The sequence below is a fragment of the Gavia stellata genome, chromosome Z (genome assembly GCF_030936135.1).
Source record: "Gavia stellata isolate bGavSte3 chromosome Z, bGavSte3.hap2, whole genome shotgun sequence".
In the NCBI taxonomy this organism is placed as follows: domain Eukaryota; kingdom Metazoa; phylum Chordata; class Aves; order Gaviiformes; family Gaviidae; genus Gavia; species Gavia stellata.
In genome coordinates, this window is record NC_082637.1 from 59800142 (window position 1) to 59815461 (window position 15320).

At 39.4% G+C, this 15320-nt stretch overlaps 1 protein-coding gene across 1 annotated transcript in view; it reads right to left on the minus strand.

Annotated features, from left to right (window-relative positions):
- Window positions 1–11937: 11937 nt before the first annotated feature.
- LIX1 (limb and CNS expressed 1) overlaps window positions 11938–15320 on the minus strand; it is a 37717-nt gene continuing 34334 nt past the window's right edge. Inside the window, 2 exon segments of the mRNA XM_059834307.1 lie at window positions 11938–12222; window positions 12973–13047. Of these exon segments, the coding sequence (XP_059690290.1) occupies window positions 11938–12222; window positions 12973–13047 (360 nt within the window).

Genomic DNA, 15320 nt, shown 5'->3' on the forward strand with positions numbered 1-15320 from the left:
ATATATCAAAAGAAGAATAAAAACAGGGGAAGTATGTTATGATACTCTTCCCTGTAAATGCTATTCCACCCTCTGTTTTCAGCACAGGTGATAGCCTCACCTTGGAGCAGATTGCTTATTTAGTGATCTCCTCTGGATCTCCCTTTTAGTACTTATTATCTGCCTTAAGTGGATGCAAGCCCTTGGAGCTCACAGCATTTTTTGGCAAGGGGCTGGGGAAACACTGCTGTGAAGGATGTTGTTTGCATTGCAAACAGAGTTGGGGTTTGTTTAGACGGCAGTCTCTCTGGGTCTGAAAGGAGGATCAGAAATGTTACAAAAGGTAGCAAGGGAACACTGGGAATATCCAGAGATGTACATTTAAATACATGTTCCAGAAGGAAAGCTAAGGAAGGAAAGCATTTTGAATGGAGAGTTGAATAGAAGGAAGTGTAAGAACCAAAAAAAATTCTTGGTTTCTCTTGGTGTGTTGGATTCTTACTGGATTTGGGATTTTGGAGGTTCTTTGTGAAGATCCAAAATGGCACTGAAGACAAGCTGACTCCTATATAGACTGCTTCTCCTAATGAGAACAACATGCAAGACACCTAATTTTCGGTTCTTTACCAGCCAAATTGTCAGTATAGTTCCTAGACTATTACTCACCTCTCTGCAGGATTTTTAAAACCTCCAGGCCAACATAGAGTAATCATCTACTCCAATCTATTGTCAGCCTGGATACTGCAATGTACCAGAAGTATTTTCATTCTCTGAATGTAATTAGGGAACAAAGAAATATGTGCTGTGATGTGGCAATTTAGGCTTTCTCTTTGACCCAGGTAAAAAGAATAATTTGTGAAAGGTTTTCTCAAGAAACGCTCTCCATACAATAAGCTTATTCATAAAGAAGTGGGAAAGAAACTGGGGGTTCAGTGCAATTCATGTTTTATAATAGGTAGATAATTTTAGTGGATAAGTTCATTATGTGAATAATGTCTTTTTGTATTTTTAAATAAATATTCTTATAAATATGTCAGTAGTTCATGTTAATTGGCTAGAGCTGTATGACCAAGCAACTTAAAATAACTTTAAGAAAGGGCCTGCATTTGTGAAATACATGTTGAATTAATGACCTTAAAACCATTCTTGATAAGATTTATTATCTTGTTCTATGATGTTCTCTGAAGAGGAGTTTATTTTCTGATTTTTTTTTTATTACTATTTTTTTAAAGGATGTGGTGTCTCAAATCTTAAACTGTTAAAAGTGTGGAACAGATTTTTATCAAAAGTTACAGCTCTAAGATATCATTACTGAACAAAGTATGTTGCAAAATTTCACTGTGGAATATATGGTAGCGAAGAGAAATATTTCAGGACCATGAAGACTGAAGACTTTTGGCTTTTGTGTTTTCAGCAAATGTTGCACTGTTTTTTGGTCTCAGTCTTCTTTTTTTTTGTAAGTTCAGTCTATATTTATTTTTAATTCAATACAGAAATTTACTTTGCATCTAAAAGCGTGTCCTGTCACTGAAAAACAGCTTATACATAGATAAATAATATTAGTACTTGCATGTTTGACAGTGTAAATGGGAAAAGTAATGTATTTGCCAGTGGATAAGACAGTAAGACTGAGGATATTTTATTTTTTAACTATATGTAATGTCTGTGTTGTGTATAACGCCTACTCTTATTTGTGAAAGGTCGCCTCAGCTAAATCATAGCACTCATGTCTAGGAAAGCCCTGTTCATCTTTATAAAGACAGAAGTATAAAATAATCAAAGGGATCAATTCCTTATCATGGGCAAACATGGTGTAAAAATGTTGCTGCTTTGGCATGCAATACACTTTTCTGAGAGTAACAATATGGATTTTTTTGTCAGCTCCTTTAGAAAATAAAAACAAACTTCCCTTTTCAGCAGGAGATGGTGTGTGATTTAATCAAAATTACATTTTTCATTTGTTTGTCTTTCTTATTTTTGGCTGTTTCGGGAGATAATATGATGCAGTGCTGTGGACCAACTGACATTCCATCATGGAAGTCCCTTTTCTGACCTCTGCTTTATTTAGAGTGATTTGTAATAAGTTATTGTTCAGCTCCACATGACACATAGTTAACAGTCTAATGTTGCATTCTGAATAAAAGAGACAAATGGACTTATCACAGGTATTGCTTTACAATGATTTGACACATTTGCGAAGTGTTAATAACTTGCAAGTTATTTGGAAGTTCTCTCAGGGTGAGGTCACCAATTATGTCTATATGAAGACATTAATAATAATAAAACTATTCACACTACAAAATATACTCTATGTTATCCTGTTGTTCAAGTTTTTGCTGTAGGCGATGCCCAGGAAATTGCAGTTTTGTACCAAATTTGCAGACACCAATCTATTAAAAAAACCCCCCAGGTTGTTGCTGTGCCCTTCATGAAGAAAACTCTCTTGTAATTTTTACACTTTGTTACCTTTCTACCTGTCTTGAGCAGTTATTTCTGAGGACTTTTAGAATAATTTTTTATGAAATAGGTCTTATTCTACATGAAACAAGCTATTAAGAAGAAAGGCCACAAGAAAGTCTTGCATTAGCAATTCAGCTACTCAGAGAACTTTGTATTATTATGCTTAATTTATGGATTTGACTTGGTAATTTTCTCCTTTGTAGTGTACACAGAACCTCAGAAATTTGGGCTCCTGAGAGTCCTCAGTTCATCATCTAATATGTTTTCAACATCTATATTATCTATGTGGAATACATTTCCCTAACAGCTAGGTTATAAAATGATGACAGCAGACATATCAGCATTTTTTGAACATTCCTCAAAATTGCCCAAGGCAATTTGGAAAAGTCCATGGGAGATAACATTGTGCGAACAAGCTTCTCACTTCATAACGAGCCTTAGCCATAGGAAAGCTGAAAAGTCAGTGAGCGTGGGAGGAGAGGAAGGTCTAAATGAAATACTCATCTTTTTTTGAATGTTTTTACTGCTTCTGGTTCTGAGCAAAAACTTTAATGTGGAGATGTGCTGGTTTTGGCTGGGGTAGAGGTAACTTTCTTCATAGCAGCTAGTATGGGGCTGTGTTTTGGATTTGTGCTGGAAACAGTGTTGATAAAGCAGGGATGTTTTAGTTACTGCTGAGCCGTGCTTACACAGAGTCAAGGCCTTTTCTGCTTCTCATCACCAGCGAGTAGGCTGGGGGTGCACAAGAAGTTGGGAGGGGACACAGCCGGGACAGCTGACCCCAACTGACCAAAGGGATATTCCATACCATATGACGTCATGCTCAGCATATAAAGCTGGGGGAAGAAGAAGGAAGGGGGGGACATTTGGAGTAATGGCATTTGTCTTCCCAAGTAACCGTTACGCGTGATGGAGCCCTGCTTTCCTGGAGATGGCTGAACACCTGCCTGCCGATGGGAAGTGGTGAATTAATTCCTTGTTTTGCTTTGCTTGCCTGCGCAGCTTTTGCTCTACCTATTAAACTGCCTTTATCTCAACCCATGAGTTTTCTCACTTTTACTCTTCTGATTCTCTCCCCCACCCCACCTGGGGGGAGTGAGCGAGCGGCTGTGTGGTGCTTAGTTGCCAGCTGGGCTTAAACCACGACAGGAGAGCACTTGGTGTAGAGAACAGAACTCATTTAGCTGAACGTAAATGAAGTCTTGTCCTTGGTGGAGGGGGCACTTACTATGGGAAATGTATTTTAAAACTCAGTCTACATTTTCTTAGAAAACAGATTAGGATTCAAGTACATGGGCAGGACGTGAGGTTATACTGATACCTGTATCAATTCTGGCAGCCAGACAATTAGAGCTATTGCCCAATAGAAGTAACCAAAACAGAGAAAGAAATCTTTTGTAATTTAGAAACAGTTGGAATAGTTGTAAGATAGGGAGCTGCGGGGTGATCTCACTCTAGACAGCCTTGGCCTTGGAGGAGCAGATGCACGGAACCATGAAGATAAGAAAGTTGCAAGATACCTACAAAACTAACCTTGAAGGACATGATTTACACGATCCCAGGACTGAGCTTGCACAGAAACAAAGGTCTATCAGTGACCACAGTGAAGAAGAGTATGAGCCTTCATCTGAAGACTCCCCGACGACAACCCGGGGACACTGACAAGCATGCGCACAGGACATTAGCATATGTTAATAAGTTCTCAGAAATAAGGTGAATATGTATAACAATTCTGGGAAGCCAAATGCATATGTATGTAATATAAGCTACAAACTAACACTGTTTAGGTATGCACGCTAGGTGGAATTATCCCCCCCGTGCATGCGGCACCACAATAAAGAATGCCTGCTTTCTAACATACAGACAAGCGTTAGAGAGTTCTTTTATGACCGACTTTTCCGGTAAGAATAGTTGCAGTATTTTTTCTCAGCTTCATCTTAAATGAAACATCTTTCTCGCTGCAGTTATGAAATATAATATTGCTTTTTTCCAGAATGTCTGCAATGAAGCATTTTGATGGTTATGGTATAAGCAAACAGATATGTCTTACAGTTCCATTAGTAAATTAACCAGAAACTAGAAGAATGAAAAATTAAAATTTGCATCATTTTTGGTGTTTCACTGACATTCTCATGTTTGCTCAATCTTCTCATAGTTATCATGCTTATTATTTTAAGGACAAACTATGGTTAAGAATTAGCTTACATGCAAAGAATTCTCTGTTTAAGTGCTTGGGCCTTTAAGAAAATACTGAAATGGAAAAGACTTGATTGTGATCAAGAGAAAAATTTGCCTACAAACTATTAGTGTTTGTGCCAACATAAAGGTTTCATTTTCCATAAATAGTCATTGTAAAGTGAATATGATGGTTCTGTGGTAAAGGCTGGTCCTTTTTGATGCACTGTTTTTCATCCAAAAATTGGCTTCAAGTAGTCTGCCAGTAGTCTGATTCATTATCTCTGCATCTCATAAGCTAAATGCCTGTTTATTTGCATTATAAACTTGCCATAGTTTAATCAGCCAGTAATATTCAGAAGAAGATCTCAGTTCTACCTCTAGTGATAATCCTGCAAACTGTTAAAACTTTCATTCCACAAGGCAACACTTGCTATGTCAGTTCTTATTTTCCTGCCACTTTTCCCACCTATTTGTAGAAGGACAGATTACAGCTTCAGATGCCAGAGGTCATCATCAGTTATGAAGGACTGTTCTCAAAGTGCTTTGAGAAGAAGTTCAGTACAGATTTTGCAACCTTTTTTTTACTGTACAGTTAGAGTCTATTATTCCCTAGCCCGATTCTTTTAGATATTCTGCACAAGGAAGGCTTGTGGTTTCATACCAAATTTATTTATTTGAATATATTCGACCTTATATGGGAATTTGATTTTGCGAATGAAATGACAATATAAACACAATATAGCAATTGCAATCTACTGTTGGATCACAGTACAAACATGATTCCAATTGCTGGTACTACACGCTCACCATCATGACACTAATCCCCAGTCACCAGGAAGAAATATGTGGGTTGAAGCCAGCTCAAGCCAATTGTGTTTATTGCTCGGTTTTTATACTCCGTGTTGGACTTAAGCAATGTGTACGTTTCCCCCAGACTGATCTGGCTGGCTTACAAAGACATGCACGCTTTTTTTGATTAACTGAGGGAAAGCCATTTATACAACCAGTTGATCCACACAAGTGCTATAGATGTTTATGTAAGACAAAGGCCACCCTCTGCCCCCTTTTGTGTGAAGTTCAACTTCCTTTACAACAGCAGTGGTCACTCCCTATATTCTTCCCTGAGGTTCATGAGGACATCGCCTGTGCCTGTTGCCCCCCAAGTGGGGTCTGGTACCCAGTGTGCAATAGGCCAATCTTACACACAGAGCCGAGATATTTATTTACTTCACGTTTGTACAAAGATGGGTGCTAGGGGCTAATTCCACAAAGCTCCACACCACACGAAGGAATTACAACGTATTTATCCTGTTACATGATTAGCAGAAACAATGGAAAACCTGCCCAAATTTACTTTCATTGGTTGGTGATCATCATATCGCTTGCTATTGGTTTGTTATATTTAAATTCGCTTCGCTTGCCATGTAAATCAGCACGCATGTTCTTGACAAGCATGGGGGGGCAATTTGCATATACCCTCAACTGAGTCAGTGGTTGTGATCTCCCCCTGCCGCCTTTACCTTTACCCCAGTTACTGTGGATTTTGCTGACTTCATGCCAGTGGCATCCTTGTTATCTTCCTTGTAACAAGATGTCTCCTTGAAGTCCCTCTTATCAATCCCTCCTCTGGAGGTTGGTGATTAGTAAGGCATACGACGTAATCAGACCTAAATTGAACAGTGTCACCACTACCTAGACATTAACCCAATCATATGATTGTACTCAGTCTACAAGACTGCCTCCCCTGTGCCATCTTCCATTGTAGGGGTTTGTTGACTGGTCACATGTACCCATGACCATTTATAAAGTGGAACAACATCTATATTGATCTGCATATTTTTTTAGAGAGTCACATTTTTCAGTATATGCTATGGATTAACCCCGGTAGGCAACTAAGCACCACATAGCTGCTCACTCACTGTCTCATCCCACTGCACAGCAGAACAGGGGAAGGGGAAAGAAAAAGAAAACAAGAAAAGTAATGGGTCAAGACAAAAATAGTTTAATAAGTGAAGAAGTGGGGGAAAAAAAAGAGAAAGTAAACAAAACTAAACGAGCGATGCAAAGACAGTCACTTACCACCTCCACAGGTAGACCGATGCCCAGCCAGTTCCTGAACAAAAGATAGCTAAGCCACCTAAATACCCTTCCTCTCTATTTTACTGCTGAGCATGATTTTATATAATGTGGAATCTCTCTTTAGTTTGATTGGGCCAACTTCCTGGTTGTTTTCCCTCCCTCTTTTGCACCTGCAATATATTCACTGTCTGGGCAGAGCAAGGAGGCAGAGAAACAGAAGAGGCCTTGACGCTGTGCAAAACCTGTTCAGCAATACCTAAAATATTAGTGTGTTGTCAGCATTTTTTTAGTCACGAATCTAAAACACAGCACCATACAAACTGCTTTGAAGAAAATTAACTCCATCCCAGCCAGACCTGGTACAGTATATCATGACAGGCAATATTCCTCTGCTTCTTAATTATGCCACAGCATTCCAGTAGAAGCTTCCCCCATGTTGCTTGCTGGCTGTTTCCAGGCAGAAAACATCTCCATTTTTGCTTTGGACAGTTGTCTCTCTATAGATGTCACAACACTGTCTGTCTTTTGCAGGTGCTTCTCAGTCCTATGTACCTATATATCAGAAAACTGATATACATGCTAACATGAACACAACTTCAAAGAGTGGAGTTGATTAATATTCAAGCATGACTTTTTTGTACAGGGAAGAGCAAGAAGTGTGGAGGGAATGTCTGCAGTAGTTACACTGAACGAGCACAAATGTGTAATATTAACTACTTCAGCAACAGAATTAAAAAGACAGAAAATTGTAACAGGAAACTGTAATAAAACTTTTCTGTGAACAAACATATTTGATAAAATTAAGGTACAGGATTGTTATTTGCATATTGCTATAAATGTTGCTGCTGGTGACTAATCGTCATATGAAATAATTTATGAACAAATAATAACTCTTCATTATTTATTTTCAAGCATATTAAGATCAAGTATCTAATTTCTGCAGAGCTCAGATAAAATAGAATAGAATATTTCAGTTGGAAGGGGCCTACAATGATCATCTGGTCCAACTGCCTGGCCACTTCAGGGCTGACCAAAAGTTAAAGCATATTTATTATTCAGGGCATTGTCCAAATGCCTCTTAAACACTGACAGACATGGGGCATCGACCACCTCTCTAGGAAGCCTGTTCCAGTGTTTGACCACCCTCTCGGTAAAGAAATGCTTCCTAATGTCCAGTTTAAACTTCCCCTCACGGATGCAGCTTTGAGCTATTCCAAGGCATTCTGTCACTGGATACCAGGGAGAAGAGATCAGCACCTCCCTCTCCACTTCCCTCCTCAGGAAGCTGTAGAGAGCAAAGAGGTTGCCCCTCAGCCTCCCTTTCTCCAACCTAGACAAACCCAAAGTCCTTAGCTGCTCCTCACAGCACATGCCTTCTAGCCCTTCCATCAGCTTTGTTGCCCTCCTCTGGACTTGTTCAAGGACCTTTTAACAACTGTCTTAAATTGTGAGGCCCAGAACAGCACTCCAGGTGAGGCCACACCACCACTAAATACAGCGAGATAATAATCTCTTTTGACCTGCTGGTTGTAAAGTGTTTGATGCACCCCAGGATGCGGTTTGCCCTTTTGGCTGCCAGGGCACACCGCTGGCTCATATTGTCTGCTGGACTAATAGATGTCCACTAGATCTTCTGCAGGTAATATAATGGAATATAAAACACTGAAGAATTGCACAGCTTTGCTGAAGAATTTTGTCCATCCCAGATGTTGTGGGCATTTACTGTACTGAAGACATCAGCAATAGTTAGTGTCGGTAAAGAATGCTTTCCGCTATGAATAGCTCACTAAGGTATTATTTCTACACCCTCGGCAAAGCTGCTTTTTCTTCACTTGTGCTGTTGCAAAAGGCTGCAGCTGGGCCATACGTGTATCATAGGTATGATTATATCCCTAGCAGCCTTGGGGCACTGTGGGAGTGAGAGTACACACTGAATTTCTTTCTTTCAAAGACTGAGCATTCTTTTAATAATATAAAAAAATAGTGTTAAAGCCAAATATAAGAGTTTCTTGCCTCTTAAAATTAAGTTAGTATAGCATAGATGTCTGATAACATCAGCATATAATTTACAGATCTTTATTATGCAAAGCCACATTTGCCCAGTTGCTTGTCATCACTTCTGAATTAACTATGCACAATCCATTCTGTTCAGGGCATTAAATCTTGTGATACAACTTTACCTCTCTCTGATGGAAAAATCTGAAAGATAAGTTTACCATTCTCTCCTCATGTAGCTAAAGAGTTTAGGCAAAAGACCAAAAGGGCAACATTTCCGAGACTGTGGTTGCACAGCAAGATGACTATACATCTTCCCAACATCTGGCAAATAGCTGTATTGTGTTATATAAATGTGGGGAAGATGTCTGGTAGGTAGATTCTTTCTCCACACAGTTACTTCCAGAAATTATAGGCATCCATGTATCTCCTGAGTGTAACATCAAAGTAATGTATGAAGTACAATGAGGAGATAAATGACGTAATGAGACACTACCTGCGCTGTGGATAGGCAGTAATGGATTTCAACTTGTAACAATAGACTGTTTATGTTCTGGCACCCCATGTAGGCTGTTAAGACTACAATACAAAATTCCCATCAGAAAGGGATTAGGTATTCAGCTGGAATGGCAGCCCTGGAAAAGTCACCTGTAATAACGGGAGGAACAGCGTGGTGAGAGGCATCTTTTACTAGGTACCCGAGTATAGTCAGTGCTGACCATGAACAAGTTATAAGGAAAAAAATGTGGTGGGGAGAGACAGGAGTTGGATGAGAAGAGGATGTAAAGAAGAAAGTGGATAGAACTTGTTAACACCAGGTGAATTGTGTCCAGTCAAAGGTAGCCTCCCTTTTGTATCTTCCCATTATCTCAAAAAGAGGACAGAAACCTGGGAATTAGCTTCTGTTTATCTTTATTTGTCTATACTTTTGTGTGTTGATTTCTGTATAAATACTTGGAGATTAAGTAATTTATAGAAAAAGTAAAGTTTGAATGCTGAAATAAGTATCAGACAGTCCATTGTAGTGTGATTGTTTATTTCCTCATCTGATCAACAAACAAACAAAAATCAAAGCAATCCAGGTTTTTCCAGTACTTTATCTATAATCCGCTGTTTTAAATATTTTAGATATGACATTGGATGGGAGTCAAACCCCTACCTAAATTACTCAACCTAAATGCGCAAGGCAGTATGTACAATTTATTGATGTAGTATAAAAATTATTTTCACTTTATTGTTATGTATTTGAAATGTCCTGAATGAAAAGTAGTTTTATAGTTGTCCAGGCAAAATACTAAAAATTAAGAAAAAATTACTCTTCCAGTTAATAAAACATGTTTTTTTGAGGAATAGTCAGCCAGCTACATATGCTCTTTTGATGAGCCATTGAAAATTAAAAAAAAAAACCCAGAGTTTTCTATTATCTGGTATATTGGTCAAGAGCTCACTCCCACAAGTATTCCATCCTACATAATAATACTCACTCCCTCCAATTTTCCATCCTACATAATAACATTTCTTCAATACGAATTTCTGCTCTTAGGACTTGTTGGTTCCTGCCAATAAATTGACATGGTTCCTTGGTGGGCATCCAAGATTCTTGAAGTCCATGCCCCTAACAGTTTAGGCACAGATCTCAGATTGCTGAAGAAGGAGGTGGCTTTCTTTTCTTGCCTCTGGAAACTGCATGTTCAATAGGCAAGAAGTAAAAAAACCCCGACCAACCAAATAAAAAAAAATCACAGAAAAACCCCAGCAATGGCTGTTTCTTTTCCTTCACAAATAAACTTCCACCCCCAAGTTTCCAAAATTCTGCACTATTTGTGTTCCTTTTTAAGCTGTGCTTGCTGTAGCTAGGCTCTGTGGGCAGCTTGGCTCTACCTGTGCTGAACATGTATCCTGTACAATCATCACATATTCTTTCATAGAGAGCACAAGAACCTTTAGAGGTCACAGCTGTCCGTCTCTGCAGCAAGGCTGTGAGCCACACCCATTAGTAGTGCTATGACTGGTTTTGCAGCAAGACTACTATTGCTGACCATCCTTCCCCTTGTTTTTTATTTCAGAAATCATGTAGTTGGGTCCCCAGTTCTGAACACTCTACAGCTCCTTCTCTGTTAATGGAACTATTTGTCTCTTTTATGTGGAAATTCACAATGTTGAAAGAATATGTCAATGATGCTAGGAGTTACTACTGAGACCACTGAGATTACTTAAACTAAGAGCACTGCCAGGTGTCCATTCTTCTGGCAGAAGGTACTATAAAGCAGAATTAGGAAGAAATGTGTTCAAGTTAATTGTCCGGTGTCTTAATACCTTTCTGCCTTCATCATCAGCTGAAATAGCATGTTGGTTAACATGCTGTTGGCTCTGCTCCAGGATGGTAACTTCTGCCAGAAGAATTGGGCTGACAGTTGGTATGGGGAAAGTAAAGATCTTGAATCTCAGTAGCTATTTGTTTCAGTGCAAGTGAGTTAACATTCTTTGAAAGAGCATAAAAAAGAAAGCATGTTTCCTGGTGAAAGATTCTACTTGACAGCGGAATGAAAGCATAACAGTTTTCCAAAGACTGCCAGTCTGACTCACAGACTATTATAATAAAGGATCTGTTACTAATACTCGGTAGAGCATGGTCAATCTAGTAAGTTTAGCTAGTCTTTACATTCTTACAGCTTGATAATGTCTTGTTGATTTCAACAGAGGTTGAAAAAGGTGGAATCTGGAGTACTAGTTGTATGCTGCAGCTTTTTTTTTCTTGGAAGACTCTTGCTGCCCTTGAATAAACAGACTAAATGAAGTTCAGGAATTGCACCTTTTAGCAGTGCTAGGAGGAAACACAGTTGCTGTGAAAGAGTCTGGAACTAAAGAGGCACTGGTAGGGCCTTTTTTGTATTTTATTGCTAACAGTCTGTATGTTCTGACCACAATTTTTACATCTTCAGCAAAGAAAATATAGAGTCTTTGTGCAGAAGACTTCAATCTCCAGAGTACTATAAAAGTTTTCTGTGGTTTGCTTCCCTTCAGGTTTACCTGCAGCTTAATAGCAGTACTACATCAAATATTCATGGCAGCTTTTACTTGACTTGAAGAATATTTCTATCCACTGGAAAAAAAAAAAAAAGACATCAGTGCTTTTAGATGCAGTAATTAAAACAGCCATGGAAAAGAATGTTACCAATTTACACATGGGGTCTTTTCAACTGAGAGGAGTATGTCATAGTTCAAAGTCAAATGCCCTCTTCAAGGTTAGTGGTAGCCATGTAAAGCTAAGCTCATTTGATCGTTCCGTGAGGGAGACGTAACTTGATCACTGGAGATCTGACTCAGTGCTAAGCTCAGTATTTCTTTCTTTTCTTTGTAAAACCTCAGTTCCTGCCTTGCTTTCCTGACTTCTTCCAGTTCCATAAGTGCAACTTGCAGCTCTTGGCGTATAATTCCTGGAGAATCTTGCTCCTTCATGATCCAGCTCAGGGCCATGTGACTTCTCACCCTTTCATCTAAGGAATACTGGGAGTAGTAGGAAATTGCTTCCTATTATTCAGGAAAGTAAAAACAGACATGGAAGTTAGTAACAAATATCTTCTGGTTTTGCATCCTTTTTTCTTTTGGTTTTGCAATTTTTTGTTTGTTTGTTTTCATTTTAACAAAACAACTTCCAGCAGAACCATTCACTACTGGGCAAATATTACACAGCAATCCTTTTGCAACATTCTACACGTATTTCAGAAGCTGCTTATTAGAAGGGAATAAAATAGCCATCAGATATTGAATTACTTTATAAGATGCTAAAAATGTTAAGCTATAACTACATCTTCTGCCTATGAAGACACTTATCTTGAAGAGTGGTAATATTTTAAATGCTAGAAGTTACTTTTTTCCCCTTGGACAACTTGGAATACATAATTTTCTGTAGAATATAACACAGTACATAATTTAAGAAGTTAAAAAATATCTTGAAATTGCTCAACCTAATACATTTCTGAATGTTTTCACAAAAATGGAAGATAAAACGTGCTGCATTTACAGTTTTTACTCAAGAGAATTTTCTGCCTGTTTCTTGGTAGATAAAAGTGAGAAATATTCCAGGGCTCCTGCAGTGACAACAAGAGTCAAGTATAGAAAATATAAATCTGTATTAAAATTTAACTTTGTCTGAATTCCATTATAAATTAAAACAAAGGAAGAACAAATTAATTCAGAACTTCAAAGAAAATTCTTTTAATATTTTAACCTCAGCCAGGTAACCACTCACACAGCCAAGGTTTTTATGTGATGTCCTACCTGCTGGGAGCACTTTGTTTCACATATAGGGCTTTAAGGCTTCCAATGCAGAAACTGAAAGACAGTCATCAGCTCCTGCAAAATGGGAGCATGCTGATTACTGACTGACTCTTCAAAACCCACATCTTTGCATTTAAGAGAAAAAAAAATAGGGCAGATTTGGTATTTAAAGGTGATAACATAAAGAAACAAAATTGATCCTAATCACATTAAGAGGCATAATGAAAGATCTATGGCCAGCCAGCCGGAAGCTGGTATTTCCTCTTTCACAACAAATAGAAAATGCATGAGTACTGAATAATATTCATATTCTAAGCAGTGTACGTTTAATATTGATTTCTAAAGGAACATTTACTTACTTTTAGGTAACCTCTACAACCTTGTCTGTAGTCATAGTGCTGGGGTAATTACAGCTTTTTAAGAATCAGATGCTAATGTGAAAATATTGTGAACTCTTGGTCACTGCACTGAATGTATTTTCTATTTTCTGTGTATTGCTAGTATGGCAGTTTAAAATACTTGCTTTCTAATCTTCATTGTGATATGCCTAGCTACTCATGGCAAAAAAAAATTGAAATAGGCCCATTACCAATGGTATCTAAAAGCAACCTTAAATCCTTGCCCCAAACAATTGTTATATCAGTTTTAATAACGTCTGAACTTTGACTTGAGAAATGAAACTGTCACAGAAAGAATACTATCAACTAAATTAAGCAACTACATTTTTACGTAAGCAAAAAATGCACACAAAAAGAGAGTGGCAAATACGCACGCAAACAGGGAGCTGCATCAGTTGGGACTGGTGTTGGGAGCTTGCATGGCAGTTCACGTAGAAGGGCGTGCAGAAAGTGCACTCTGCCAGTGACTGGGCTGCCAGATGCTCTGCTCACCTGTAGGCTTAGACTGAAACCCCATCGGTCACCCCCACCTAGCTGGTGGCTGTGCAAACCCACGCAGCAGCTTGAGGGCTCCAGGGAATTAGCAGGGCTTATTAGGCAGTACTTTGAGGTTGTCACAAGGATGTTGATAGAGACCAGGGAAGGACTTTGCTCTGCAGCAATTGGGAACCATCTACCTAGCCAAGCTAGCCTGAGACAAGTGGAGGCAGCCACTCAGACAGAATTTTCTGTCAGGGAACCTGCTGTGCAGGTGGAAGGCTGCAAAGTCCGTGCCCCAGAATCCTGGGCAGAGGAGGGTGGAAGTTCCATCTGCACAAAGTGTGCGCTGGCAGAATCACTGATGCAGTAGGTGGAGGAGCTGCAGGAGTAAGTTAGCAGGCTATGCTTTTTTTAGGGAGGGTGAACAAGAAATAGAGCATTATTCGAGATTTTGCAAGAAGAAATACAGGGAGCTAGTGGCACTGAGCTCCAAGGACTACCAGAAAAAGACCTTCAGCAGCAAGACAACATGTTGGAGCATGAGACACCGTGGTCTCTGGTGAACCTGTGGGAACAGGTTCCCACTTCACTCCCCTTCCTTGCATGTACAGCAACAGATATGAAACCTTGGCAGTGGACAAAACTAATGAGCAAGATTCACAGGGAGAAACTGCACGAGCAGCACACACTAAAAACTACAAAAGAAAGCAGCAAGTGCTAGCAGTGAGTGACTCCCTGCTGAGAGGCACCCATCTGCTGGCCTGATATACAGTCAAGGGAAGTTTGCTGCATGCCAGGAGCCAAGATACAGAATGTCACAGAGAGACTGCCAGAACTGGTCAAAAGCACAGACTACTATCGCCTACTTCTTTTGCATGTGGGCAGCAATGGCATGGTAGAGAAACACCTGGGCAGAATCAAGCAAGACTTCAAGCCTTGGGAGCAGCGCAAGTGGAAAGGACAGGTGCCCAAGTGATCTTCTCTGTCTTGCCAGTCAGAGATAGGGGTGCAGGCAGAAGCCGACATATCGTGAAGATCAATACTTGGTTTTGTGATTGTGCTTGCCAGCGTTTTAGTTTTGGTTTCTATGATCACAGGACATTCTTCAACAAATACAGCCTATTGGGGAAAGATGGAATCCACCTATGTAGAAGACGCAGGAGAATCTTCGCTAGCAGACTGGCTGACTTTGTGAATCGTGCTTTAAACTAATGAAGTGTGGGGGTAGTGTCCAAACTGATGACACCTGTATATTTACAAGCAAAAGGGTGGATGACTGCACTTACCAAAGTAATGAGGAATGCTCCCCATTGCTTTCCAAGGGCAAGAACTCTAAGTTCAACCACCTCAAGTGCATGTATACCAACACATGTAGTCTGGCCAATGAACAGGAGGAACTGGAGCTCTGTGCCCAGTCTGAGAGTTATGATGTCATAGGAATCACAGAAACTTGGTAGGAAAACTCAAATG